Here is a 25,073-nt window from a genome sequence, read left to right on the forward strand (position 1 = left end):
GGTGTTAGCGCTGGTGTGGGCGGGACTGCTGGTGTGGGCGGAGGTGCTAGCACTGGCACCGGTGGGACCGCTACAACAAACGGGAACGGCGGCACGTCTACAGCACAGAACGGCGGCGCCAAGGCGAGTGCGAGCGCCACGACGTCTGGTACCGGGACTGGTGGCACGGGCGCTGCAGCCCAGAAGGGGTACCGCAAACTTCGCTCGGAGTAAACGACTGGTAGCTTTCGTGTAAAGTGTTTGCTGCTCTGCGCTACGGCATTGTTGCTGTCTAGTGTGTTCATGGTTGCGTAAATAAAATCAATGCACGTTTTGAACCAAACTCCAAGTTGAAGTGATCCTACTGTCGAGCGTCTTCACCTCCTATGCGTTCATTGGTCCATCCATTTTTCGTACCTACCGGTCCCCTTTCCCTATTTTAACTCAAAAACCGACTCGCGCACAAGAGCTCCAGACACCAGTCATCGGGCTCCGAGCTGCCAACCGCAAATGCTGGCTTTGGCCCCTCGCGCTGCGGACATGGCATCCAGTGCTCCCCGCCTGCCGTCTCCGGTCTTCAAAGCCGCGATGGCCTCGAAGCCTGCCAGCGTCCAGGCGCCAAGCGACGCCTCCAATTCAGCCAATGGCGCGCTCCCGTTCAAGGCGCAGTGTAAATCGGCGGTGGCGCTGGTCAACGAGCGCCGCATCGACTTCGTGCGCGCGCGCAACGTGCGCGTGATCGGCCGATTAGACGAAAAGGCGGAGAAACCCAAGAAGAAAGAAGCCAAGGAGCTCACAGCGGCGGAATCCGTGGAACGCGTGCTCACATGGCAGCGGTCCAAGAAAATCGGCCCGGGGTTCGCGAATCTGGGCAACACGTGCTACCTCAACTCGGTGCTGCAGTGTCTGACGTACACTCCCTGCTTTGCGCAATTTCTACTGGACAAGGAGGTCTTCGCGTCCTTCAACGGGGGCAACAGCAACGCCAAGTTGAACAAGACAAATGGGTTTAGCGGGTCAAACACCGGCGGGTTTTGCGCGGTGCGTGCAATGTCGCGACTGTTGCAGTCCGCGCACGGCAACAACTCGGTGCGGGTGGTGCAACCGAAAGAGCTGGTGATGAATGTGCGCCACATCTCCAAGAGTTTCCGCATCGGACGGCAAGAAGATTCGCACGAGTTTTTCCGCCTGCTCCTGGACTCGATGCAGCGCTCGTGTTTGCGGAAAGCGCGCATTAAGAACGAAACGCACTCGGCCGCGTCCACGACGTTCGTGCACCGCATGTTCGGCGGCAAGTTGAAGAACTCGCTCAAATGCGCGAAATGCGGACACGTTTCCGAACGGTTCGACGACTTTTTGGACTTGTCGCTGGAAATTGCGCACGGCGTCACCAGCGTCAAAGGAGCGTTGCGCCACTTCACGGCCACCGAGAAGCTGGACGACCGCAATGCGTGGAAATGTTCGAGTTGCGGCAAACCCAGTCGTGCGGAGAAGGGGCTCACAATTGCGGAATGCCCGAACGTGCTGATGATTCAGTTAAAGAGGTTCGACCTCATGTTCGGCAAAATCAAGCGCCATATCGAGTTCCCCAGGTCGCTGGACATTGCAGTGGGGATGAGCAAAACCTGCGAGGACCGTCGTCGCGGACGTAGTAAGTACGAGTTGCATGCTGTTCTGGTGCACGCTGGCTTTTCAACGGATTGCGGCCATTATTACGCGTTCGTCAAGGGCTCGTCCGGCCAATGGTACGAGATGAACGACGACACTGTTCGGTGGGTCGGTCTCGAGACGGTGTTGCAGCAGAAGGCGTACATGCTTTTCTACTCGCGGGTGTTGCCCCCGTCGGAACGTCCGAAGCCGAAAGCCAAAGAGGAGGAAGAAGTGAAGGCCAAGGCGAAGGAGGTCGTGGAGGTTGGCAAACAAAAAGAAAAGGAGGAGACCGAGAAACTGGCTGCAAAACCGCTGCTGACCAAGACGAAGGACCTGGATATGAACGGGTTCCTTGCGAGTTTAAAGACGACGGTGACCGGAAACAATGGGGATGAGTCGTTGGTCGTGGTTCCGGCTAAGTCCGAAAAGGCTGCGAACAAGCATAGGAGTATTGTGACTTTCAAGGTCACGGCCAAACCGTCTTCGTTCTCAGCGAACGGACTGCCGGTTGTAGCGCGTCATCGATTGAAGCGCGCATTGACGCCGAGTTTCGGTGGTCGCATGGGTCGGTTGCACAAATTCCGACCGACTTCGTCCAAGTCATGTCCGCATCTTGTGATGACGCGATCCGTGGAGGAATTACCGGTGGAAGCTGCAGAGACCAATGTGGAAGCAAAAACGGATGAAGCTACTGCTGCCATCACCGCCCCAGTAGCGAAATCTTCGGCCACGAGAATGCCGTTTGACCCGCGGCATCTCAAGAATGTTGGCGTGCGCAATGCGGCTCTGTTTGGCCGCGAGGTGGACAAATGGACGGGCGAGACAGACGTCGAGTCCTCCGAAACGACTAGCGATGCGGCGTCGCACGAGGCAGCTGACAGTGCGCTGGCTGCCAAGCACGACCGAGTGCTGAACACCCTCAAGCAGGAGGAGTGGAAGCACCGCAACGCCGGTCGTCAGGACTATTGGGACGAGACGCTCGATGTGGGCAAGGTGAAGAAGGTGAAAAAGCGCAAGGAGTTCGTCCCGAACCAAGGCCGCAAGAACGTCTTCCAAAAGACCCTCATGCACAAGAAAAGAGAAGCCAAGCGGCAGCGCACGGCCTAGAGCGGGCAGTAGTAGCTCCACCCACTAGAGATACAGCGAGAGGATTAAAGGACCTCCGATTCATGCACATTACTTCCCTATCACAATGCATTCCACATGAAAGGACTCGTCGTCTCTTTTCGCGAAACGACTCCATTCTTTCAAGGGGTGCTCTCCGAGCTGCTGAAAATCTTGCGCCGAATGGATTATGATGACGAGCAGCAGGCCGTAGCTGGCGACGAGCAGCAGCAGGACGCACTTGAGATGTCCTTGGAGGAACCCGTCACCTCCGATGAGGCGGAAGACCCTGCAACGCCAGAGGTGGACGACAAGACACCTGGAAATGGAGCTGCAGACGACTCCGGGGAGCCATCGTTCGCCTCGGAAATGGCAATGGCCGAGTTCCTTCGAGCATCATCGGAGCAACTCGAAGGCAGCGAGTTCTCTTTGCTGGTGGTTCTGCAGCCCGACAACGTGAGGCATCGCGTGACGGTCACTGCGGAGACGACGCTCGGAATGCTGCGAGAAATGCTCTGCACCGACCTCCAGTTAAACGCAGAGCTCGTGAGTTTCCCGGATCTTCGTGGACCTCGGGACGCCGAGCTAAAGGAGGACGACTTGGCGCTTTCGGCGTACGGGTTGCCTACCAGCGGCGCAGAGTGCACACTCGAAGCGTACGTTGCAAGGCCTCCGACCACGAGCGACTATGTCATGCCAAATCGCATTCAGGTGCAGGTCTACAATGGTGAGGTGACGCGTTTGTGTACTACACTGCTAGGCTGAAGCTGACGTTGCGCTCCTTATCATACCGTGATCTCTGCAGAGGAGACCGAGAGCACGAGCACAATAACCGTGGAGGTGGAGAAGTTCTCCGGCCACAAACCATTCCTAGGAGGCTTCAAGCACCGTAAAACGCAGCAGCACTTCCACCACGCATCGACACAGGTACCTGCTGTTGGTTTGTGGTAAATTCCTTACAGTTGTGGCTGACATGAGTGTTTTGCAGACGATTTTATCCAGAGCTCGTCGCAACATGGGCCCCCCACGCTTCCATCGCGAGACACAAACACAGTTGCTGGTGACTCGATCCTTGCAGACCCATCGAGAATCTGGCACGCAAATGTCTCGGCGCGACGTCAAGCTGGATGAATCGTTCGACCGGCATGTAACTGCGCGACCGTACTTCGACTCGTACCAGCTAGACAGTCTGCGTGAAGACTCGGTGCTACTGATGCAGCGCTTGTGGCGTGGATTTCGCGCTCGACTGTTTGTGTACAACATTCGAGAGCAGCGTCGTCGCGCGAGTAAACTGGCAGAGATCGAAGCCCAGGAGAACGAGGCGGACGATATTAGCCGCCAGCGCCGTGAAGTAAACCGTCGTATGCATCCGAACACGGTGAGCGACTTCGAGGTGCTCTACAATGAGCTGGACAAGTGGCGACTAGTGGAATGCCGCAAGGTGCGCGAGCAAAGAGAGCTGGATCCGAGTGAGAGGCAGCGAGCGCTTGACGCTATCCTGGCCAAAGAGACCAAACTGCTCCAGACAATCGACCGCCTAAAGTTAACAGCAACAGAAGCAAACCGCAAACAGCGCATTGAAGCCATGCTACAGTTCATGGGACGTCCGAAGCAGTGGCAGATGAGTGACGGAGACATCAAGGAGGTTCATACGCCGTTTACCGTGCGTGCGAAGGAACTCATGGACCTGTACCATGGACTGAGGACGCCACTGAGCTCAGTGGACGAGCGCCTAGACATGCTACTGCACGTTAAATGGACCGTCCAAGAGTTCGATTGCCCCCTCACACGAGAGCTCGTGGAGCTCATCGACCGCGAAGCTGACATGCTGAGCCGTGGGCGCAAGGAAAAGAGTCTGGAAGGTCTACGCAAGCGCTTAACGAATCTCTTTCTACAGTTTATCGAGACCCCGGAGTTCAATCCGGAGGCTGCCGCGCTCAAGCACGCACGAGCTTAATCATAAACGTGTCATTTTCTCTCTTTCGATGATTTTAATCGTGTGTGTAAGAGCTATTGGCGCATTCACTGTCGTTTCCAGTCGTGAGTTTGCTTGCTTTGGTGCAAAGTGCTCATGTGTCGCGCCGCGATCGGAGACGACAAGCTATCGACGAATTTATCAACAATCTGTCAGAATCGGTAACATTGTCAGGTGCATACCAGCGATTAATTAGCCTTCGAGCGCTGGCAGCGCATGAATCACCGACATTATTCACCGTTGGGCAATTAAATTAACGATGTTTCCGACCACACAGCAGCGCGGGGTGATATCCATACGGTGCGGCGGCTCGTATAAAATTATAGCAGGACTAAGGTGACGGTTCTGGTGATCAGCTGGAAATTCTAGAATGGTTATCGAGATATCATCACAATAGCTGGAGTGTAGAGGGGTAAGACTGAGCTAGTTGGAGCCCTGACAATCAACCCAAAAGGTTGTGCTGTGCCTCGCCCAGAGTGCGTTCAATACCGATTAAACATAGCTGCAGCAATAGGTGACTGTGCGTGGCTGCACAACTTCAACGCCGACAGTAGCGACGATCTGATTCTGCCGCCAACTTCCAGTGGGAATTCTGAACAATTTACAGTCAGTCGCTCAAAGCGACATTCCGACCGATTTTCTGCCAGAAATTCAGACGAAGCCAGCCACAAAAATGCAATCGATAGCGGCTCTGCCTTGAAATGTGTCGCGCAGCAGCGCTCGAGCACCCCAAAATTTCGATTCTTGACATATTCTCCCATGAAACGATCAATACTCTGGGAACTAGATGTCATTTCACTACCTTCAGGTGGTCCTTGACTGCGATTAATAGCATCAACAACACCCCTCTTCGTATGAATAGTTTCCCTAGAGCTGCACGACAGGTACATGGAATCGACCGCGTGCTGCCGCTGCGGTATCAACAACATCACATCTTCATGGCTGTTTATTGCAGTATCCTGTACTATTACAACATCGTTGATGAGTGGCAACTTTTTCGTTTCGCGTGAACAGCGAGATGCATGGCTTCGAAACTGTATCCTTCTGTCCGGTTCCTGTGGAGCCGTTGTACCATCTTAACGTCAACCAAGCCTCGCGGCTTTATACATGGCGAGCATCGAGCTACAGTGTTAACGTAAGAGATCCCGAGGCGACAATAAACAAAATTGTCTTGATCGCCAGCATGAAGCTTTATTTTTTTTTACTATAATACGACCAATTTGAGCATCGTCGATGTATGCATAGCCAACGTTCACGACCCCTCTTTCTCATGAGCCCACTGGTAACGTGCAAATGACCATAGGCAGCAGCATTTTAATAACCCTCCATTGGATCTCCCACCAACTCGTGGGCAACCCAGCTTGCTGAATATCATCATTGAGCTGGGTAAACGCGGGTTTAGTTTACCTTATTGGTTTATTTTAATATTAAAATAGTGATTTTATTTTTATCTATACCGAATCTCGTCACTGTCTATCACTGGTAGACTACTAGACAGTGGGGATGAAGGCTTACCCCGCGTGATCGATCCTTGTCAGGATATACTGTCGGAGTGGCAGAACTATGCTGTGCCAAGAGACACGAGCATTAGAATGTGGTGGAGTGGTTTCGCCTAAAACACTTTTCCTTTGGGGGGGGGGGGGTCTCGTGCTTGCTTGATAAAGCCGTCGAGTCACATTATCTAGAAGTATATGTAGTGCAGTGGTTGCATGAGAGCTGTGATGCACACCACCACAGCTACAGCGTTGATCGGGAGGTAACGCGAAAGCAATTGCGGTCGTGATCGAGATACTGCTACAATTCCACATGATGGCATTTTTACGGGATGCTTATTATTATAATACGCGTATTATTTAAAGAATAGTAGAGGTGCTAAATCACTCACCTGTTCGAATACGGGCTTCTTCAACAAGCAGCAGCTTGCGCGTTATCCAGTGTCTTTGATACATCTACGCCGCACAAGACGGCAAGCTCGAAGTTCTAAAGTACTTTTTAAGCTTACGAGAAGGGGCTGGGTATGACGAGTGAACTGGTGCTGAAGGGTACTGTCACGTCGGGAGGATGCACAACAGCGGCTATGAACGAAACTACCAGCAACGGCCACCTATGGTCCATAGGGCTCCCGATTATGGCATGGTCTTTTACATAATTTCTTATGAAATCATAATATATTTATTTCTGCCAGATTTGAAGACCATAGCATTATTTATTGTGGAGGCACCGATGCATAATTTATAGAGCTTGGCCTTCGTCTTAATGAAGTTGCTCAAGCCGTCAAATCATGGTGTTATTAGAACTTCTAAGCAAAGTAGCTGCTTGCATACCTCTCCAAGGTAAGAATTTCATGTTTTTGAGGGTGCAATGCACTCTCCACTGACGTGCCATTATTTGCTGTTCGCTGCAGCAAGATGACATAATTTATGTCTCGACTTCAGATTGCTCTTGCCATTATTTATGTCTGCAGAGCCCTCCTCATAAATAAAAATGCCAGAATCGGGAGCCCTGCCTATGGAGTGGCTATCAATGTTCATCTGAAGGTGGGGTGAAGTGGCTACGCTGCTATCGCTTGGAAGGGTGTACCAACAAGTGCTATTCAGTGGCCGATTTCCACCGCATTTTTGTTTTGTTTTCGAAGGCAGAAACTTTCAATTAGGAGCCAATTTGGAGATATCCAGGGTTGATGGTCTTGCAATGGCTTCTTGAAAACGCCGCGGCACTGTACGAATGCGCGGTAAAAGTTAAGTCATGGAACTGGTAATATATCTTTTACTAGTTTCGGCTGAATAACTGGCGGGTAATACTTACACTGGAGGCAAAGGGTGTAAACCGCGAATCGGAAACGAGCGTTGCCGATGATTGCGCTTCCTTTTTTTTCACTTTTGTCTAACCATCAAGGCATTTTTCGACTTTTCGCCTGTGACTGAGCCGTATCTTTTCCAAAGGCCAGAGAGTAGCTTGGGCTATCGCCTCTCGTTTGATACTTCTACTTTCGACGTCCCTGGTCCTGTAAAAAGTCGATGAAGCTAAGCACAAATACAAATGTCCAGTTACAGGTACATGTAACATGATACATTGCGGCCTCCCCATCGAAGCTAAGCTTTTTAACAAGAAGCGACAAAAGCTGCGACCAGCAAACCCCACCGCAATCGATTGGTGAATAAATGTTGTCGTCGGACAGCAAGCGTGCATTCTAAATTGGAAGCATTCGAGTCAGGGGCTATCCACGCGCCTGCATCGTCGCCCTTGCCCACTCGAATTCAATCCAGCAGCCGCTGCACTTACTCGCGGCACGTTATTCCTTTTCGCCTGAGACGGCGCCTGGATTGCCAACAAAATGCCGCTAGCAGCCGAATGAATGATGGTCGAGGGACGGTTACTATTGAGTGAAAACTTTTCACGGATTCTCTGCAACCGCTGGCGGCAACGAGGTTATCGGTGTTCGTCCAGCAGCCGTGCCGCTGCTGGAAAATATCAACGTGCATCAATGGACACAAAACGCGATCTCCAGTCGGGCCGCAATAGTGTTCACATTGCGCCACCGTCAGCTTCCCGAAAGGGCAGGGGTAGGGCTCTGGACGAACCCGCGCCTGATCTCTGTAACGGTAGAAACTGGGCTCTTCGAACTGGCCAGTGCAACTCCCTTCAGAAGTTCAGTTCAGTAGGTATCGCGGCGGATCGTCCGGAGCGCCATCTGCCGGCCTCTGCATTCCCATTTCCCATTTGGCCGCCACTCCATCAAGCGAATCCGTCGCCGCGTCGAGACTCTCAGCGCAAATCTCCCCATCGCGCACTGCATCCCCAAAGCCGCCGCCAATTCCTCCGCCTCATTATGCTCGCACCCGCCTCGGACTACGGCTACGTCGCCTCCCCCGCCAACGCCATGGGCTACGAGCCGCAGCACCTGCAACAGAGCGGCGAGCGACCCAAGATCTTCATGCAGCCGCCCGTGGACTACGCGCACATGGTGCACCAGGGCACGCCGCAGCACGGCATGACGCCGCAACACGCGCCACACGAGCCGCTGATCATGGCCAACGGTGCGCACTACTACGCGCCGCCGCCGCAGATGCTGCACGTGTCCAGCGACTTTGAGTACGCGAACGGTTCCGTCGTGACGCCCTCGAGCGCACGCAGCGGTGCCAAGCGGTCGCGCGAGGACCTGAACCTCAAGGAGAAGAAGCGCATGTTCAAGCTCAACGACCGCATCAACCAGCTCAAGGACGTGCTGGACGAGGCCGGCGTGCAGACCAAGAAGAACAAGCAGTCGATCCTGGACAACGCGGCCCACTACATCGAAATGCTGCGCAGCAACCTGCTCATCGCCAAGCAGAAGGCCGAGCGCGCCGAGAAGCAGGCCGAGGCTTTCCGCACGCAGGCGCAGCAGGTGTCGGCCACCGCCGACAAAGTCGCGCGCGGCGTCTTCCAGAAGACCACGACGCCCCGTGTGGTCGTGGACATGAACCTGCAGACGGTCACGTTCAACGCAGCCTTTGTGAGGCACACGGGGCAGGCAGAGCCGGCGCTCAAGAAGCACAAGACGCTGCGGCCCTTTTTGTGTGCGGACCAGGACACGCTGGAGAGCATCATGGACAAGGTGCGTGACACCAAGCAGTCCACGAGCGCACTGGTGAAGACGATGGTGGCGGGCAAAGCGGTGGCTGTGAACTTGGTCGCGGCTGTTGTCATGGACGATAGTGGCAAGCCCACGAACGTCGAGTTCAGCTTGATCCCAGTGGAGAAGCAGTCCAAGCAACAGCCGTCGGAAGACGCCGAGACGTCCGCAGAGGAGTCGGTCACAGACGACGTAGAGCAGCCCAAGCTCGAGTTGTAGTTGCGGTGCAGGGCGACCGCCATGTGTACACTACAGAGGCGGCGTTTGCCCGGCCTGTTGACGGACTGGCGCAGTGTCAAGGTGGACCGTTGTGAGAGCCGGCACTGGGTCGAGCTCGAGTGCCAGTGAGTGCGTGCTGAGTGTGTTAGTAGTTATGCGAGTAAGAGTAAGCTTCAATGCAGAGGTGTCATGTATCTAACGTCCTAGAGCAAGGTGCTGTACGTTCACGCGTTGCTGGCGCGAAGGTGACGGTGGAGCAGACCAACAATCGCCCTCAAGGCTTGAAGGTGTGACCGCGTGCGTGCTCCTCCGCGCTCAGAGCTCCACACGAATCCGGCCCGGCTTGGCCTCGACGACTCAACACCGTGATGCGCCAGCCCCGAGCAGACGATGAAGACGCCGCTTATCAGGTGTCACGCAACTGGCAGTGGCAGGCAGAGCCTACCTTTGCTTGGCTTTATTCCTATCAATTCGACGCCTCGGAGCTGCTGAAAGTGAGAACAGCACGCACAACTCATCGCCGATGTGGATACACCGGGGAAGGAGAGGCATGCGCTTGGTTTACTGTGGCTAGGACAAGCAGATACATGTAGGAGCCTAGCGAGCAGTCTGCTTGGTGCCGTTGCCGAGAAAGTGGAAGCTTCGGCGCGCCTTCAAATTTGTGGCAGCAGCCAGCCGTCGCAGCATTGCAACCTGGTCGTTGTCGCCTTGCCAATGGATTTCTGTGAACTGCGGCGATGGATGCCATGCATGTACAGACGTCCACATCGTACAGTGTACTTCCATACTCTGTATTCGGTTGCCAAATACATGTAGACATATTTGAGCCTGTATCTGCGTGCACCATCTCTAATCTCTCTGAAATCGCTTCAGCGGCCCCTACGTTTGTTGAAAGGGACGTCTGTACAGATACACCGCTTCCTCCTAAAAGGACAACCGCGGTTTCTATCTCCACTAAGCATAAATGTAATGTTCATCCTGAGCATACCTCGGTAAATTCAAGAAATTGGTTTGCTTGTAAATTACGCTCCAATGGAGCGATTCCCGCAGCCATTTGAATCCAAGATTTGCCCTACTCCATACATAGAAAACCCATTTTATTCTTCAAGTGATTAAAGGCAGCGGTTCAGACTCAAAATCTGAAAGAGGGGGGGGGGGGGGGGGGGGGGGGGGGGCCTCTTTCAGATCATGGATCTGGGTTTTGGCAGAATAAACCTGCGAACATGAATAAAATGACCTCTTTTAAGCGCTCTACTTGTCAATATTAAAAACTTTAACTAACAAGCCACACTCTTTAGGTCTGTCCCGCGTCAAGCTCAAGACTCCAGACTGCCCACCACGGATGCGGAGGTGGACACAGAGGCCGGGCGACAGCAGCGGAGCGAGCAGGAGCTGGTAATTCTCAACTTGGAAGCGCGTAGACGAACCTATTCAAGCCTTTGAGCTGTTATCACCAACCACAAGCATCATGATAAGGCGCGGGAGGGTCGCAGGTGTCGAGAATGACAGTCCCCAGGATGTGGACGTCCTCCTGGAATTCATTAGTGACGTTCTGTCGACGGGTGCGAATGAATGGGAGTCAGTGCGGCACAGCTACGAAGACTATGCGGTCGAAACCAACTGCGCAGAGCGCGAACTGGTGTCGCTCAAGAAGACATTTCAAGCGTTGCTCAACGTCAAGAAGCCAACTGGGGATCCAAGGTGCCCTGAAAATGTCCGTGTGGCCCATCAAATCCAGCGCCGGATCGAAGAAATGGTGTCTATGGAGAACGACGTTGACGACGAAAGAGCTTTGAGCAATGCAGAGGACAGCCACTCGACAGCATCCCACACTCCTCCGGCGTTAGGTGAAAATGGAGGTGCCAACTCATGCCGTTGACTGTTTGCACCCTACCTGAGTTCATAGTGCGAAAGCAAGTAGTGGAAACAGCTAACATCAAATCCGGTTGTGGTGATAAACGCTCTGTCATTTCCAGCGCCGTACATCGCCTCCCATGCCGTTCCATATCGTGGCTCAGGGTGGAGGTCGACTCTCGTGCGGTAGTGTTGGCCGCGCTGGCGATCACGCTTCTCTCTCTGGCCTTCGGCGGTGGATGCAAGCATCAGAATGAGCACAATGCTCTCGTCGTTGCCCTCGTAACTCATATTGCTATAGATGCGGAACAAAGTGCTGCGGGTGGGCACTCCCTTTTCTAAATCTGTGCGCACCAGCTAAACCTATGTTTAGGCATCCCAGAATAGCTGCGGGAATCGCTCCATTGTTGTTGGGGATATGCGAGGTACTATCCCATATTCCGTGTACTTCACATAAACCTCTTGTAGAGCTTGAGATGATATTACCTAGTTCTACATGTGTGTTCTCTACGTAATGTATCCTATCAGTGCTTTGAATGGAGGCCAGACTCCACTGCATCCCGACACTTTAATATCTCAATCACAACTCAATTTACCTGGTCTTCCCCAAGCTCCCTCACTTCACTCCTTCCATTCAACGACCTCTGATAGGTTATGAGCCCAACGACTGACTCAAGCGCAGACGACCGCGATTTCCCGCGCCTTAATGGGCGGAATTTCGTCATCTGGAAGACTCGAGTGACCGCCGCCCTTGAAGGCAAGAATCTGATCGGCTTCGTCACCGAAGCCGACTACGCGGGCGACGAGGACTACGACTTCTCCTCCGATGAAGACCTCAACCCGGCACTGGCCGACATGGGGGACATTGAGGCCGCACTAGATGCCGTTGGGGCGCCCAAAGCCACCGACATGGAGGACTCCTCATCGAGTGAGTCCTCTTCCGACTCAAGTTCGGAGGCTGCCACCGCTGGAGACGACGGCGACGTGGAAATGGGGCAGGTACAACCACCCTTGATCCAGTCATTCACCGCTAAAAAGCGTGATGATCTGAAGCGAGCTGAGAAGCTAAAGGCCAAGAGCCTGAAGCTGAGCTCGAGGAAACTACGGCTCGATGAAGCAAAGGCTAAAGCCTTCCTCATCAAAACCATCGATGATCAACACGTTCTCATGGTGAAGGACAAGACTACGGCGTACGAAATCTTTCAAACGCTCTGTAGCAAGTACGAAGGTGCTGCCATCCACGGTGACCCGTACTACATCCAGTCGTACCTGATGGCCCTCAAATACGAGGAGGGATCCGACCTCATGGCTTTCATCATCGACTTGGAAGAATCCATGAAGGCAGCCGCGGAAGCCACGAACAGTGTGCTGAGCGACGAGCAAAAATCGCTCTATCTGTATCACTCTCTCCCAACGGAGTGGAAGCCTGAACTAGCAGTCTGGAAAGGCAGTCGGAAATTCATTCCGTACGAAGACCTGAAACGGCACATCGAGACCAAGGTCCAGAATGAGCTAGCGCGCAATCGCTACGTCCTCAGACAAGGAACCCCAGAGTCTAAGGAAACACGAGCTGAGAGAGCTCTTCGAGCCACGGCACCAATTCCGATGCCAGCGGATCTCCAAATCCCCGCCAAGATGGAGACAGCTCTCGTGGCTTCATTGAAGTGCACGTACTGCCAGCGTGACAACCACGACACGGTCGACTGCTACATCCTGCAGCGCCACCTACGTGATGGCCAAATCAAGGCTGGTACGGTTCTGCCTGCCAACTTTAAGCTCAAGGCACCACAAGGCACGCAAAGCCATCATCCTTACAAGGGCAACTACAAGGGAAACCGTGGCAACAACTCGTGGACAAACTATCATGGTCGTGGAAACAACAATCGCGCTCCTAATGGAAAACGCCAAGATCGCCGTGGAAATCACAGCCGCAACAACCAAGGCAAGCAAAACGAATTTCACGGCCGACGCAACCAAGACGCCCATGGATCGGACAACAACGAGTATGGCATAATTGCTATTACAACGCTCGATTGTTCCCCCAAAACTGTGGAAGTGAGTCTCACTGCTCATGTCGGACACCATGATCCATCATGGACGATCGATTCCGGCTGCACTCGCCACGTCACGTCCAACAGAGAATGGTTTGTGACCCTAAAACCGACCGCGGGTAAGTCCATCACGGTGGGGGGCAATCACCAGATTCCCATTGCAGGAACAGGTGACGTGAAGCTATCCATCAAAGATACGAAGGGAAGAGACAGAGTCATTACCCTGATCAACGTGCTGTACGCACCTGACCTCAAGTTTAACTTGCTCTCAGTTCGTCAAGCTGTCGAAACGGACTACAAGATCAATTTCCCGAACGCCAAGAAATGCGTCCTGTTCTACGACCGTGGAACCAAGTTCGAAGCCAAGACTGGCAATGGCACTCGCCTCTACCAATTCGAAGCTCGCCCGGTGAACACCGACCACGTAGCCCATGTGGCCAAATCTGGTACGTCCGATAATATTTTACTCTGGCACAAACGAATGGGCCATCCTAACTTTCGCATTATGCAGGATCTGGCTAAAGCAGACGTTGTCACAGACATGGGGATGTCGAAATTCGACTCAAGCAAAGACTACTTTTGCTCCTCATGCACATACGCTAAAGCACATCGTAACCCATTCAATAAACGTACTGTTGAAAGGGCAAAATTCCCTCTTGAAAAGGTTCACACAGATATGGCTGGACCCCTTCCTGTGCCAACACTATCAGGATGTCAATATTTCTTGACCTTTATTGATGACTACTCGCGCTATATGTTTATCTACGTTATCAGGCGCAAGTCAGACCTTTATGGCTGCTACGAGGACTTCAGAAAGAAAGCACAGAACATGTTTCGCGCTGATGTGGGTCACTTAGCATACGATGCTAATATGCACGATGAAGAAATCCGGAACCTCCAAAGTGACAACGCTCGTGAATATGAAAAACTCGGCAGAATTATCTTCGAAAAATATAACACCCACGCACAGTTCACTAATGCGTACACACCACAACAGAATGGCGTGGCAGAGAGGCGTATGCGCACACTCCTTGAAAGAACGCGAGCTTTTCTAATTGACGGAGATCTTGATCAACTCCTTTGGGGCGAATGCATCACCCACGTCGCTGATCTCCTCAACATGACCCCGAGCTCGGTCACAAACAACGTTACTCCCCATGAAAAATGGTTCAAAAAGAAACCATCAGCACACTACATTAAGGTTTTTGGCTGCACGGCATACGCTCACGTCCCAGAACTATACCGCAACAAACTCGAAAAACGGGCTAGAAAATGCATGTATCTCGGAATTCCATCCAACAAGAAGGGCTACAGGCTCTTAGATACGACAGAGAATCGCATCATTTACAGTCGTGATGTTACCTTCCGCGAACATGAATTCCCCACGCTGGATTTTCTCGATCTACAGAAATCAACAGACATACTTAGCCCTAAAACAGGCACTACAGTACCAGCACCCATTCAATTGCCCTCACTGTCAGCAATGCGAAAACGCAATGCTAATGCACTTGCTGCTGAAGATACAGAACCAGCACCTAAGAAAGCAAAATCTCTCTTAGAATGCAGATGTACTGATCCAGTAACAACCTTGCTCAATGGTACCCTCGATCTAGAGGAACGCGAAACAAGTCGCAACGCCCTCCACACACTACTTGCTATCAGGCATATATCGGAGCCAAAGACCTACAAGGCAGCCATGCAGCTGCCAGAAGCTCCTCACTGGAAAATAGCCGCACGATCTGAGTACAAGTCTCTCATGGACAATAAAACGTGGATACTGACCAAGTTGCCCAATGGCAGGCGTGCATTGCAATGCAGGTGGGTATTTGTCGTCAAATACAAAGGCGACGGCACAATAGATCGCTACAAAGCTCGCCTAGTTATTAAGGGTTTCCTCCAAAGATATGGAATTGACTATGATGAGATTTTCTCCCCTGTCATCCGCATGGAAGTCCTACGACTGATACTTACCATCGCTGCTTTATTGAATATGGAAATCCATCAGATGGACGTCAAAACCGCATTCTTAAATGGGCATCTAGATGAGGAAATATACATGGAACAACCTGAAGGATTCTTTTGCCGAGGTAAAGAACACCTCGTCTGCAAACTGATGAAGAGTCTATATGGACTCAAACAAGCCCCTCGAGTCTGGTACTTGACACTGTGTGACTACTTAGCTACGATGAAGTTTCGCAAACTTACAAAAGACCAATGCGTCTTTGTCGGTGAAATTGACGGAAAAACATGTTACATTCTTGTCTACGTCGATGACCTTCTCATCATTGCACCTACAGTCGACATTGTCACATATATCAAGGACGCACTGAAACAGCGCTTCAAAATGTCCGATCTGGGCGAAGCCCAATACCTCTTAGGGTGGTCCATTGTACGCGATCGAAAAAATCGCTCCATCTTCATACACCAAGAAAAATACGCTACCAAAGTCCTGGACCGCTTCTCCCATCTAAACTCATATCCAGTGGAAACACCCACTGATCTGAGTATCAAACTCTCTCTAGATATGTGCCCACAAACTCCTTTGGAACACGATGAGATGAAGGCGATCCCGTACAGAGAGGCAGTCGGTAGCTTCATGTACCTGATGATGGGAACGAGACCAGACCTAGCCTATTTTCTACGAGAGGTCAGTCAATTTCTGGCTAATCCAGGGAAACAACACTGGAATGCGGTTAAGAGAGGCCTTAGATACCTAAATGGTACACGTAACCTCGGCATTACCCTAGGAGGAAAAGAAAACCTACAGCAATATAACACAAAGCACTACCTCGCAGCCTTTGCAGATGCAGACTATGCTAACTGCGCCGACACACGTCGATCTGTAGGAGGATATATTACCTACATGTGTGGCAGTCCAATCTCATGGCAGTCTAGAAAACACCACACAGTCGTGCTATCCACAACAGAAGCAGAATACATTGCACTATGCCACTGCATGCAGGAAGTCATCTTCTTAAAACTCCTACTGATAGAGCTAAACCACAGTAGCCCACATGCCATCACTCTCTACGAGGACAACCAGAGCTGTATTAAACTCTCATATAACCCAGAACTTCATGGTAGAAGCAAACATATACATATTCGCTACTGCTTCGTACAAGAAAAGGTAGAGCGAAAAGAATTCGAGATAAAATACTGTAACACAAAGGAAATGGTGGCAGATATATTCACCAAGTCACTCGCAAAGCCGACTTTTCTACGCTTGCGTAATGACCTTTGTAAAAAGGAATTAATCCTACCACAATAATTGGTGCAATAACTATGTGCAACCACTCATCCTTTCATGGTAAACACACAACAATGATTGCAATAATTGATAATGATTAAACGAACAAATCAAGTGAAAGACAATATATTGTACCAGTTACTGGGTACTCCCTACTGCTCAATATTCTCTATAGCGTACACGCCATCAACGTACTCAAAGTATGAACTAAGCTTCTCTACAGTATTAGGAAAATACATGTAGCTGTCGGACTCAATAAAGAGGTTTTTCTTACCTACAGTGGCTCTGGCAATACAATGCCAAGAACCCTGCTGCTGACCAGGGCGCCGCCCAATAATGAGGAGTGCAGGCTTCTTGCACCTGATGACCTTCTTGATAAGCTTGTCGCTCTTGCACTTGAATCTCTTGTTCATGAACACCAGCTGTTTTCCATGCTTCTGCAAAGCTTGGTGCATAGCATGGGTGGTGTAAGCGCCGTCCCGCTCGCTACCATGGTCCTCCTTGGGTCGCTCGGCCTTGAGCTGCTTGAGAATTCGCTTCATCGCAATCCTGGTCAAGAAGTCTCGCTTCTGCAAGGCGTTGTTCACCGAGAACATGCCGCAAAACGAGGATCGATCGGGCAGGGCCTCCTGGTTCTGGCAGACGACCGGAGTACGAAGAGCGCGAGTCATCTGCAAATCATGTATTGATAAGTTAGTAACATATTACATGGCAGAATAATCACAAAATGATTCAATCAATACAGCACACTTGACCACACACACTGAGGGCTTTTTCGGAAAACAGGCACGAATGCCTGAATCCTAGTTAGGCTACGGGGCCGTACAGAGACCTCAGTGAACGTATGCGGTACAAGAGGCTGTCTCGATCTCTTCATGTATCGAAAAAACAACAAAAATAAAATACTCACTGTTGATAGGCAGGACAAATAGCTGAATGAGCTACTGGAACCCTTAGCAAAAAGCTACATGCGAAGCAAGCAAGGTGGTGCGTTGCAGTAGACCTAGACGACTCATCTCATAAGAAGCTATATCCCATGAAAACAACAGCTAAAAAGAGCAACACAATCGCAAATATACTGCAGGAACATTCTTACAATAACCGTTAACAATGTACCAAATAGAATGTTACACTAAAGGATCAAAATTGCATACAAAAATGCTGTGTCCAGGGTCAATGTGCCCTCGAGAAACGAAAAAGGCAGCGTTTCACCTTGTTGAGACGGTGGCGCGGTCATCCGCTCTAAGCCACCACTATTGTCTATCTTCTACTCTTTGCAATAAGTAACCCCTCAACGGAAAGACAAAAACGGTGTATGTACCATCCCTCGCAAGAGAGGCTGTTGGGGATATGCGAGGTACTATCCCATATTCCGTGTACTTCACATAAACCTCTTGTAGAGCTTGAGATGATATTACCTAGTTCTACATGTGTGTTCTCTACGTAATGTATCCTATCAGTGCTTTGAATGGAGGCCAGACTCCACTGCATCCCGACACTTTAATATCTCAATCACAACTCAATTTACCTGGTCTTCCCCAAGCTCCCTCACTTCACTCCTTCCATTCAACGACCTCTGATAATTGTGAACCAAATGTACCCGTATTCAAACTGGTTTAGAGCTACACCTGAAACGGGTTCAAACCATGAAACGGATTCAAACCTGGTTTGCTCGGTAATAATTTAGGTTTGGCTTGAATGGGGCCAGGTTTGGTTTGGTTTGGGTGTACATTTCAACAAGCCGAGCGGAGCCCCGCAACCAGCCAGGTCTTTGCGCAGTGCTTAACCTTATTGCAGTCAAATTATACTTGGCATTTGTTGTCTTTTAAGACAACAAATGCCAAGTATAATTTGACTGTGGAAATTAAAATTTCCATAGTAAAAATAAAATAAAACATGCATAAATGCTTGGTTTTAGCCCGCACTCCGCGGCATAATATTATCATATTACGTAGTTTTACCAATATTATTGCAAAACCAAGCATATTGCTTTGATTTATATGATCAGTCTATCGACTTCCTTGGCTAATTACGGTCGCCTGCTTATAGTGGCCAGCCAATCACATCTCATTATTTGTTTTTCAGCTTATAACGGCCAGTAATATAACGGTTATATTACCAAATCTAATCGTCATTCATTTGGCAACATCATGAGCTGCGCGCGACAAACGGCGTTGGAATGATCCGAAAAGGAGAAGGCAAGGTCAATACTTGTACATGCTTGAGCCGGAACAGATAGACAGCTACATGCATGGTACAATGATGCACCATTAAAATATCGTACTTTATGAGTAAAACTACGGCAATTGTGTACACGCATTTTATCGGTGGTACAGATTTGGACGGAAAGATGTGACGGACACAAAACAATGACAGATGAGGTTTTACATCCGCCGCACCATACACTCATTTCGACCAATAAGATCATCCCTATGTGAACGCACCTTCGCCACTCAAAATTGGTGTTGGAAATGCAGTGTCCGGAGGACGCAGCAACTGCTCGCTTGCGAGCTTGGGGTGTGGCCGACGAGGACAACCTGTGCAGCAACTTGGAGGATGATGAAGGTGACACAGCAAGCACTGCTGTTGAAGAGGTAGTTAGGGACCGCAGAAATGCCTATTCCAACGCTCTGAAACTCAAGGTGCTAGAAGATATCAATACTGGCGTCAGCGTCACCGAAGCCGCGAGGCTTCACGGTATCAAGTCACGGACTGCTGTGCACGCATGGAGGGGTCGGGAAACTATCATCAGAGAGGCATGCAATAATAAGAAGCGATCTAAGTGCAGCGTCGGCGGGCAAGGCTGAAAGAGTCTATTCCCGCACTGCGATGAGCTCGTACAGTGGATTAAGGAAATGAGACGCGACGACTTTCCGCTGAAGACATCCCATGTTCTGGTGTTCGTAAAGGAGGAGTACAGCGAGGTCACATCGGTGTACTTGGCAAAGAACAAGGAGGAGAGCTTAGGCCGCATGATGCGGCGGATTGTCTACCAGCGTGCGTTCTCGTTTCGGCGCCCTACGAAGTCTGTGCTCTCAACGCTAGACCTTGAAGAAGAGCAGCGCAAATTCGCTAGCGAGGTAGGAAGCAAGGTCAGCGCTACGTACGCACGATCGTGAATTTTCAACACCGACGAGACCGCAGTGTAGCCCCACTCGCATTATTAGCGAGCGTGGCGCCAAGAAAGGAGTCAAGATCAAAGGACAGGTGCGATCGGAGAGGGCAAGCGTGCTGCTAATCGTATCGGCTACAGGACAAAAGCTTCGCCCGCCCATCATCTTTAAAGGGCAGCCAGGAGAACGGGTGGAGGAGGAAGTCCAGGGCCATTCCAACCGAGTTATGGCGACTGTGCAGACGAATGCTTGGATGGATTCGCGGGTGTGGCGGGACATATTCATTGAAAATGTCTGGGGTGGCTTTGTGTGTGATGCCCAGCCTGGGCCGCTTGCGATCTACGTGGACAACTTGAAGTGTCACGTCTCGACCGAGGCGCAGGACGCATTTGCTACCTGGGGTACGGAGGTGGCACCCCTGCCCAAGAACACCACCTCGGTGCTCCAACCTCTAGACGTGGGGGTCATGGGCCCGTTTAAGCAGAAGTTGCGCGCCATCACGCTGTCCTATGAGCTGTCAGCGGTTAGAGAGAGCAACCGGGTGCCCCTTCGCGAACGTCTGCTGAAGCTACAGCGCCTACCAGCACACGAGAAGCGGAAGCGCTTGGTAGAGCGCGTCGTTGCTGCATGGGATGCGGTCAGTGAGAGTAGCATAAAGAAGGCATGAAGTAAGGCTGGACTCTAATAGACTGACCAGATAGGGCGGGGGACGTCAGTAGGTGCACCTACTGCCTTGAAACCCCGGCACCAAGGTCACCACTCGGGTGTTTAACTTTGCTGCAGTCGTGGGAATTGAACCCTCGTCACCTTATTAAAAAGGTGGTGTCGAGCCGGTTGAGCCCCAGAGCGACATTTTATTGGCGCCAAAGTCAATTTTGTTATGCTTGGATATAATTTAGTCCTCGGGTTCCGATTGGTTAAATATTAGTTTTGGCTCCAAGTGTCGTTCTTTTGAGTCCGCTTCGGTCTCGATACAATAGAAAAACCTAGCGCGTCACATCTTTCCGTCCAAATCTGTACTCGGTACCATATACATTGGTGACCGTACCGGTAATAAGCTAAGGAAGTCGGTTAAATAAAATATAATTATTTGATTCGCTAATATTTGTAATACAAAGGGTTTTAAATACATCAATAGCAATACTGCCATATCCAGCAGCCAAATTCACGGATATTTGCCTGCATGATTATCCTGTCATATATGATAATAACATTTGCAACAGATTTGAGGTAGAGTCAGGTCATAGAATGGGACAGATCTTCCGGACAAAAGGTCAAGTTGAAGTAAATCCGATGGCACCACTGAATTAAGGAGAGGAGGGGGGGGGGGGGGGGGTACCCCGAGACCCTCCCAGTGCGCAAAAGGATTTCAGCGAAGTCCTACAAGATAATGCTCGAGCCATGCGCATGCGATCCGGTAAGTCCCTTGTAGAACTCGCACATGGTTGCTTTCATGGTGTGGGTCTTGAAATAGCGAACAACATCGAGCCTGAACTGGCGCACTGACCGCTTGTACGCGCGAGGGCGACGTCCGCAGTTTTCAGTATGCTTGTGTCTTCCCTTGCCCATTGCGTAGTGAGTTCGAGATAACAGAGTCTGAAGGTGCTTGCATTTCCGTCCAACTAAAGCGTCTCGGTTTGCTGTCCACCAATTTGGTGTCGGATATGACATTCGTTTTCAAGTATGACATTTGCTCTATTCTTATTGGCTAATTTGACGTGTCGGATACAACAAGTTGCTGGATATGACATTTGCGATACGGTAGGGTTAACTGACTTTGCTCGGCTGTTTGTTTTTGCCACCGTGTTCCGCTCGGCTGGGTGTGAAAAGATTACGAAAATACAGAAAACAGTTTTGTGTGAATGCATAGATACGTGCAAAATGAATAACAAAGATTAGACACCTATTTCTAATTCGTTTCTATACCAATTGATCAAGCCCATCGACAATGGCCGAGCTCTAGTTGATCTTGGTGTAATGAATACTCACATCAACGACCAAGATTGTTCATGGCCTCGTGAAAAAAAAACTCTCTTCGTGAATATGCCAATAACTTCAACAAGTGCGATATCATTTAGCCCAGCGCCTGAAGATGCTGCTTTTGGTCAACCAATCTCCCTATTCGAGCGGATATTGAAGAACCTCAAGGCCACTAATGCCATGCGTTTGCACAGCATTGCTGCCGGGCACCCACCATTGTAAACGTTGCCCCCGACGTGGACTTAATCAGCTCGTAGTCACCACATGGTGTTCTTGCTAACTCTGTGCCACCGTCCCCTGCTGCCTGCACCGAGGACAACGTCTTAAATAAGTCATGCAATCTGTCTTGCAAATCCAACCTGCGGGGAAACACAGCAAACACTGAAAACCTCAGAAAAATGATAGGCGTACAGATCACAGCATCAACTAAAGTCTCACACACGCTTGATTGCACAGCGCAATCAGACTACCCGTTGTGGACCAATGAGGGGGGGTAGGAGTCTCACAAAACCCAATCGTTCAGCCTCTCGCCTTCTGGGTCTTGAGTCGCCTTCCTGATATCGCTCCTAAGTCTCATTCCAAAAAAGCTCCTTTGGAGGGATGTTGCTGTCAGCATTAGAACCACCGACGGCGAGACTTTCCTCGAGAGCCTCAAGACGTCCAAGGTTACAAGAAACCAGGCGTTGGCCTACACGTTTTGCATCAATCCCATTTCCCACGCCATCAAGTACACCCTGTTCATCTGTAACTCAATCAAATGCAGCGAGAGCGTGCCATACGCGAAGTGTCCTTGGCGTTGAAAGATTCTAGCCTGCGAGGTGTCAGATACATGACTTTTTTTGTGCTCAACCAGCACATCACAATTGTGAGCGAGAAACGCAAGAAGGGAATGACATTATGTCAGAAGACGTTCTCCAAGGACATGGCCACGCAAAGCCAAATGCCAGGAATAATACGGAATACCATGAAGATCAGGCTATAGCTGACTGAAGAGGAAACGCCGAACCTGCGGTCCGTGCAAAATCTGGTGAAATACTACTCGCGCAAGACGCTTGGGTGCAGTGACGATCACAGCAAGGTTCCTTGCATAGCCTTGTATATTGCTTGAACGTGTCCGGTGCCCATCTTTCGTGAAAATGAATTGTGAGGGCATCGACGCCTGAGCGGTACATATATGTTTCTCCCTCCGCTTATAAGGAGTGTAAGCTGAATTCCGTCGGACTGTAGCCGAGGTTCGAGGCGGCTTGTCGGATCATTCTTGTCATCGCCAGTGATGATATGCACGCAGGGACCCCCTTCTCGATGAAGATGGCAACGGGTTTTTCTAGCCGGAGTGCGCGATGTGACATAGCGCCCCAAACACTGGCCACAAGAACGGAAGGTCCGAGCGGTTCAGCATTCGGAGCGTGGGGGTCTCGCGCTGGTTTGCCTTTTTAGCCTTTTAGCCGAATGTGCGCTGATACAGCTTTGCATGTATTTCGTGTTGCTATGCCGACGCGGTCGAGCACGGTTACATCCTCAACCTTGAGTGCGAACCACGAAAGCTTCTTCCCCACGGAGGCAATCTCCGAAAGGTGCAGGAGAAAGAAGAATGAGGGACACAATTCCCCCCCCCCCCCCATAGATCTTGGACTGAAGGCGTCGTTATATCTTAGTAGGCGGAGCGGCACCGGAGTTTTGTGACGGACGGAAGCATCGAGTCGGTAGATGCCCTTGAGAACCATTCGAATTCGTAAATGGTTTCTAGGAAAATCGAATGTCGCTGCCTGGAAGAAATGGAGGAATCCAGGGAGGGTCGACGCGGTTGTTGATCCACGAATTGGTCACCCCGATCCGTATCCGTGCTGAAACCAAGAAAAATAAAGTCAATGATGTTATGGAGTTTGGCAGATAATGTGTAGCCAAGCATAGCTGGCTAGATTCCGCGTCGCGTTGCCTAAGAGTACCAACCCCTTAGCGCTGTGTGATACTTGGTGCATGTTGTGGTCGCGACAGAGTGCGCTCGGAGATAAAATGCGAGGTCGCTTTCAAACTTGATACATCCGTCGTTAAGTGGACCTGCGTCCAGTCCTGAGTAAGTATATCGAATAATGCAGTCATCTTTCTGCTGTTGTTAGTTCGAGAGCCTGCATCTGCGATCAGGTTGCATGCGCCGGCCACATGCATTACCGAGAAACGCAAGCTAAATTCAAGTTCTCTTTGGACAAGAAGACGGATTATCGTCTGAGCCCGTGGATTGGGCGACACCGATTTGTTCTGCCACGCTACTGCGGAATTGTTGTCGATTTTGAATTGGACGTGTACAGACGTAATGACACCTGTTGTGCGCTGGGATAACTAACGGTGATCTCATGTGTCAACCGCGAATGCGCACGACATGGGTTCACAGTAGGTTGTGTCGAAACCCACGATTGGGTTTGATTTTGTCGCCTCAATTAGCGATCGTTCGTCGTTCGTCGTCTGAGAAAGTATAGCGAAGCCCACAGTGTTCCGAAGGAACAAGCGCACATATACTCACGTCGGAGGCGTTCATTTTGATGATAACAGCCGAATCGGGATTGCTGTGAAAGAATCCCAAGGAAACGCCATTCAGCAGAGGAGAGCAAAGGATGACCAGCTACCACAAAATGTCCTGATTCATCATCACTGTCATTGGAACTCGTTGTCATCGATGTAGGTGTCTGTCTGGTTGACGGAGTCTCTGACGAAATGGACGAGCAGGCCGGATGCACGTTATTACGTGACGCAGACGGCCGAGCAGCGAACAATCGCCCGAGTGACTCAAGAAATTTGCATGATATGCTGCCTCCACGCGAACCCTGGCCTTTTTTGTTTTGTCGAGCGTCATAGGGATGGTTCCAGAAACAGTGTCGAAGATGAGACCGAGGGCCTTTTGTCGCATGCCTCAAGGCGTGAACTTGTAGTATCGGGACCCAAGGTGGTGACCATGGCGTGACGGAGGGATTGCTTCGCGTCATTACAGTTGAAGCCGATATTGGCTGTAACGTTTACGTGGTCATCAACCCTGTAGTAGTTGAACATGCCTTCGGACTGGTATTTGTCGACAGAATTTAAGTGAGCAAACGCGATAGCTCCGCCAACTATGCCGTAGGTAGCTGGGGACCCTGACCATCCGAACGCAGCAGACGTGTCAAGAACAAGCGTATTGTCCTGTTCAAGGCGGCCCCCAAACAGAAATGCTCGATCACTATGGGTACATACATTGCGAAATGGGGCGAAAACATCAACTCTAAGAAGGACAGCTTCTGTGCGTCCTCGGAGCTGCGCT

At 50.8% G+C, this 25,073-nt stretch overlaps 4 protein-coding genes across 5 annotated transcripts; all 4 read left to right on the plus strand.

The window, feature by feature from the left end:
• Window positions 1-489: 489 nt before the first annotated feature.
• KRP23_762 (Ubiquitin carboxyl-terminal hydrolase 36) lies at window positions 490-2,736 on the plus strand (the record flags this gene model as incomplete). Of its 2 annotated transcripts, XM_067892726.1 has the most annotated exons (2): window positions 490-1,523; window positions 1,589-1,631. In XM_067892726.1, 2 exons carry the CDS (start codon window positions 490-492, stop codon window positions 1,629-1,631), a joined length of 1,077 nt encoding a protein of 358 aa, XP_067751325.1. The 2 variants fall into 2 exon arrangements, with proteins under 2 accessions (XP_067751325.1, XP_067751326.1); XM_067892727.1 differs by having other exon boundaries at window positions 490-2,736.
• Window positions 2,737-2,916: 180 nt separating this feature from the next.
• KRP23_763 (IQ and ubiquitin-like domain-containing protein) lies at window positions 2,917-4,690 on the plus strand (the record flags this gene model as incomplete). Its single annotated transcript, XM_067892738.1, has 3 exons — window positions 2,917-3,460; window positions 3,539-3,660; window positions 3,722-4,690. The coding sequence occupies 3 exons, from the start codon at window positions 2,917-2,919 to the stop codon at window positions 4,688-4,690; spliced, it is 1,635 nt and encodes a 544-aa protein (XP_067751327.1).
• Window positions 4,691-8,537: 3,847 nt separating this feature from the next.
• KRP23_764 (uncharacterized protein) lies at window positions 8,538-9,539 on the plus strand (the record flags this gene model as incomplete). Its single annotated transcript, XM_067892750.1, has 1 exon — window positions 8,538-9,539. The coding sequence occupies one exon, from the start codon at window positions 8,538-8,540 to the stop codon at window positions 9,537-9,539; it is 1,002 nt and encodes a 333-aa protein (XP_067751328.1).
• A 10,007-nt stretch (window positions 9,540-19,546) lies between these two features.
• KRP23_765 (uncharacterized protein) lies at window positions 19,547-19,810 on the plus strand (the record flags this gene model as incomplete). Its single annotated transcript, XM_067892761.1, has 1 exon — window positions 19,547-19,810. The coding sequence occupies one exon, from the start codon at window positions 19,547-19,549 to the stop codon at window positions 19,808-19,810; it is 264 nt and encodes an 87-aa protein (XP_067751329.1).
• Window positions 19,811-25,073: the final 5,263 nt, after the last annotated feature.

This window comes from Phytophthora ramorum (assembly GCF_020800215.1).
Source record: "Phytophthora ramorum isolate Pr-102 chromosome Unknown Phyram_PR-102_s0001, whole genome shotgun sequence".
NCBI classification, from domain to species: Eukaryota; Oomycota; class Peronosporomycetes; order Peronosporales; family Peronosporaceae; genus Phytophthora; species Phytophthora ramorum.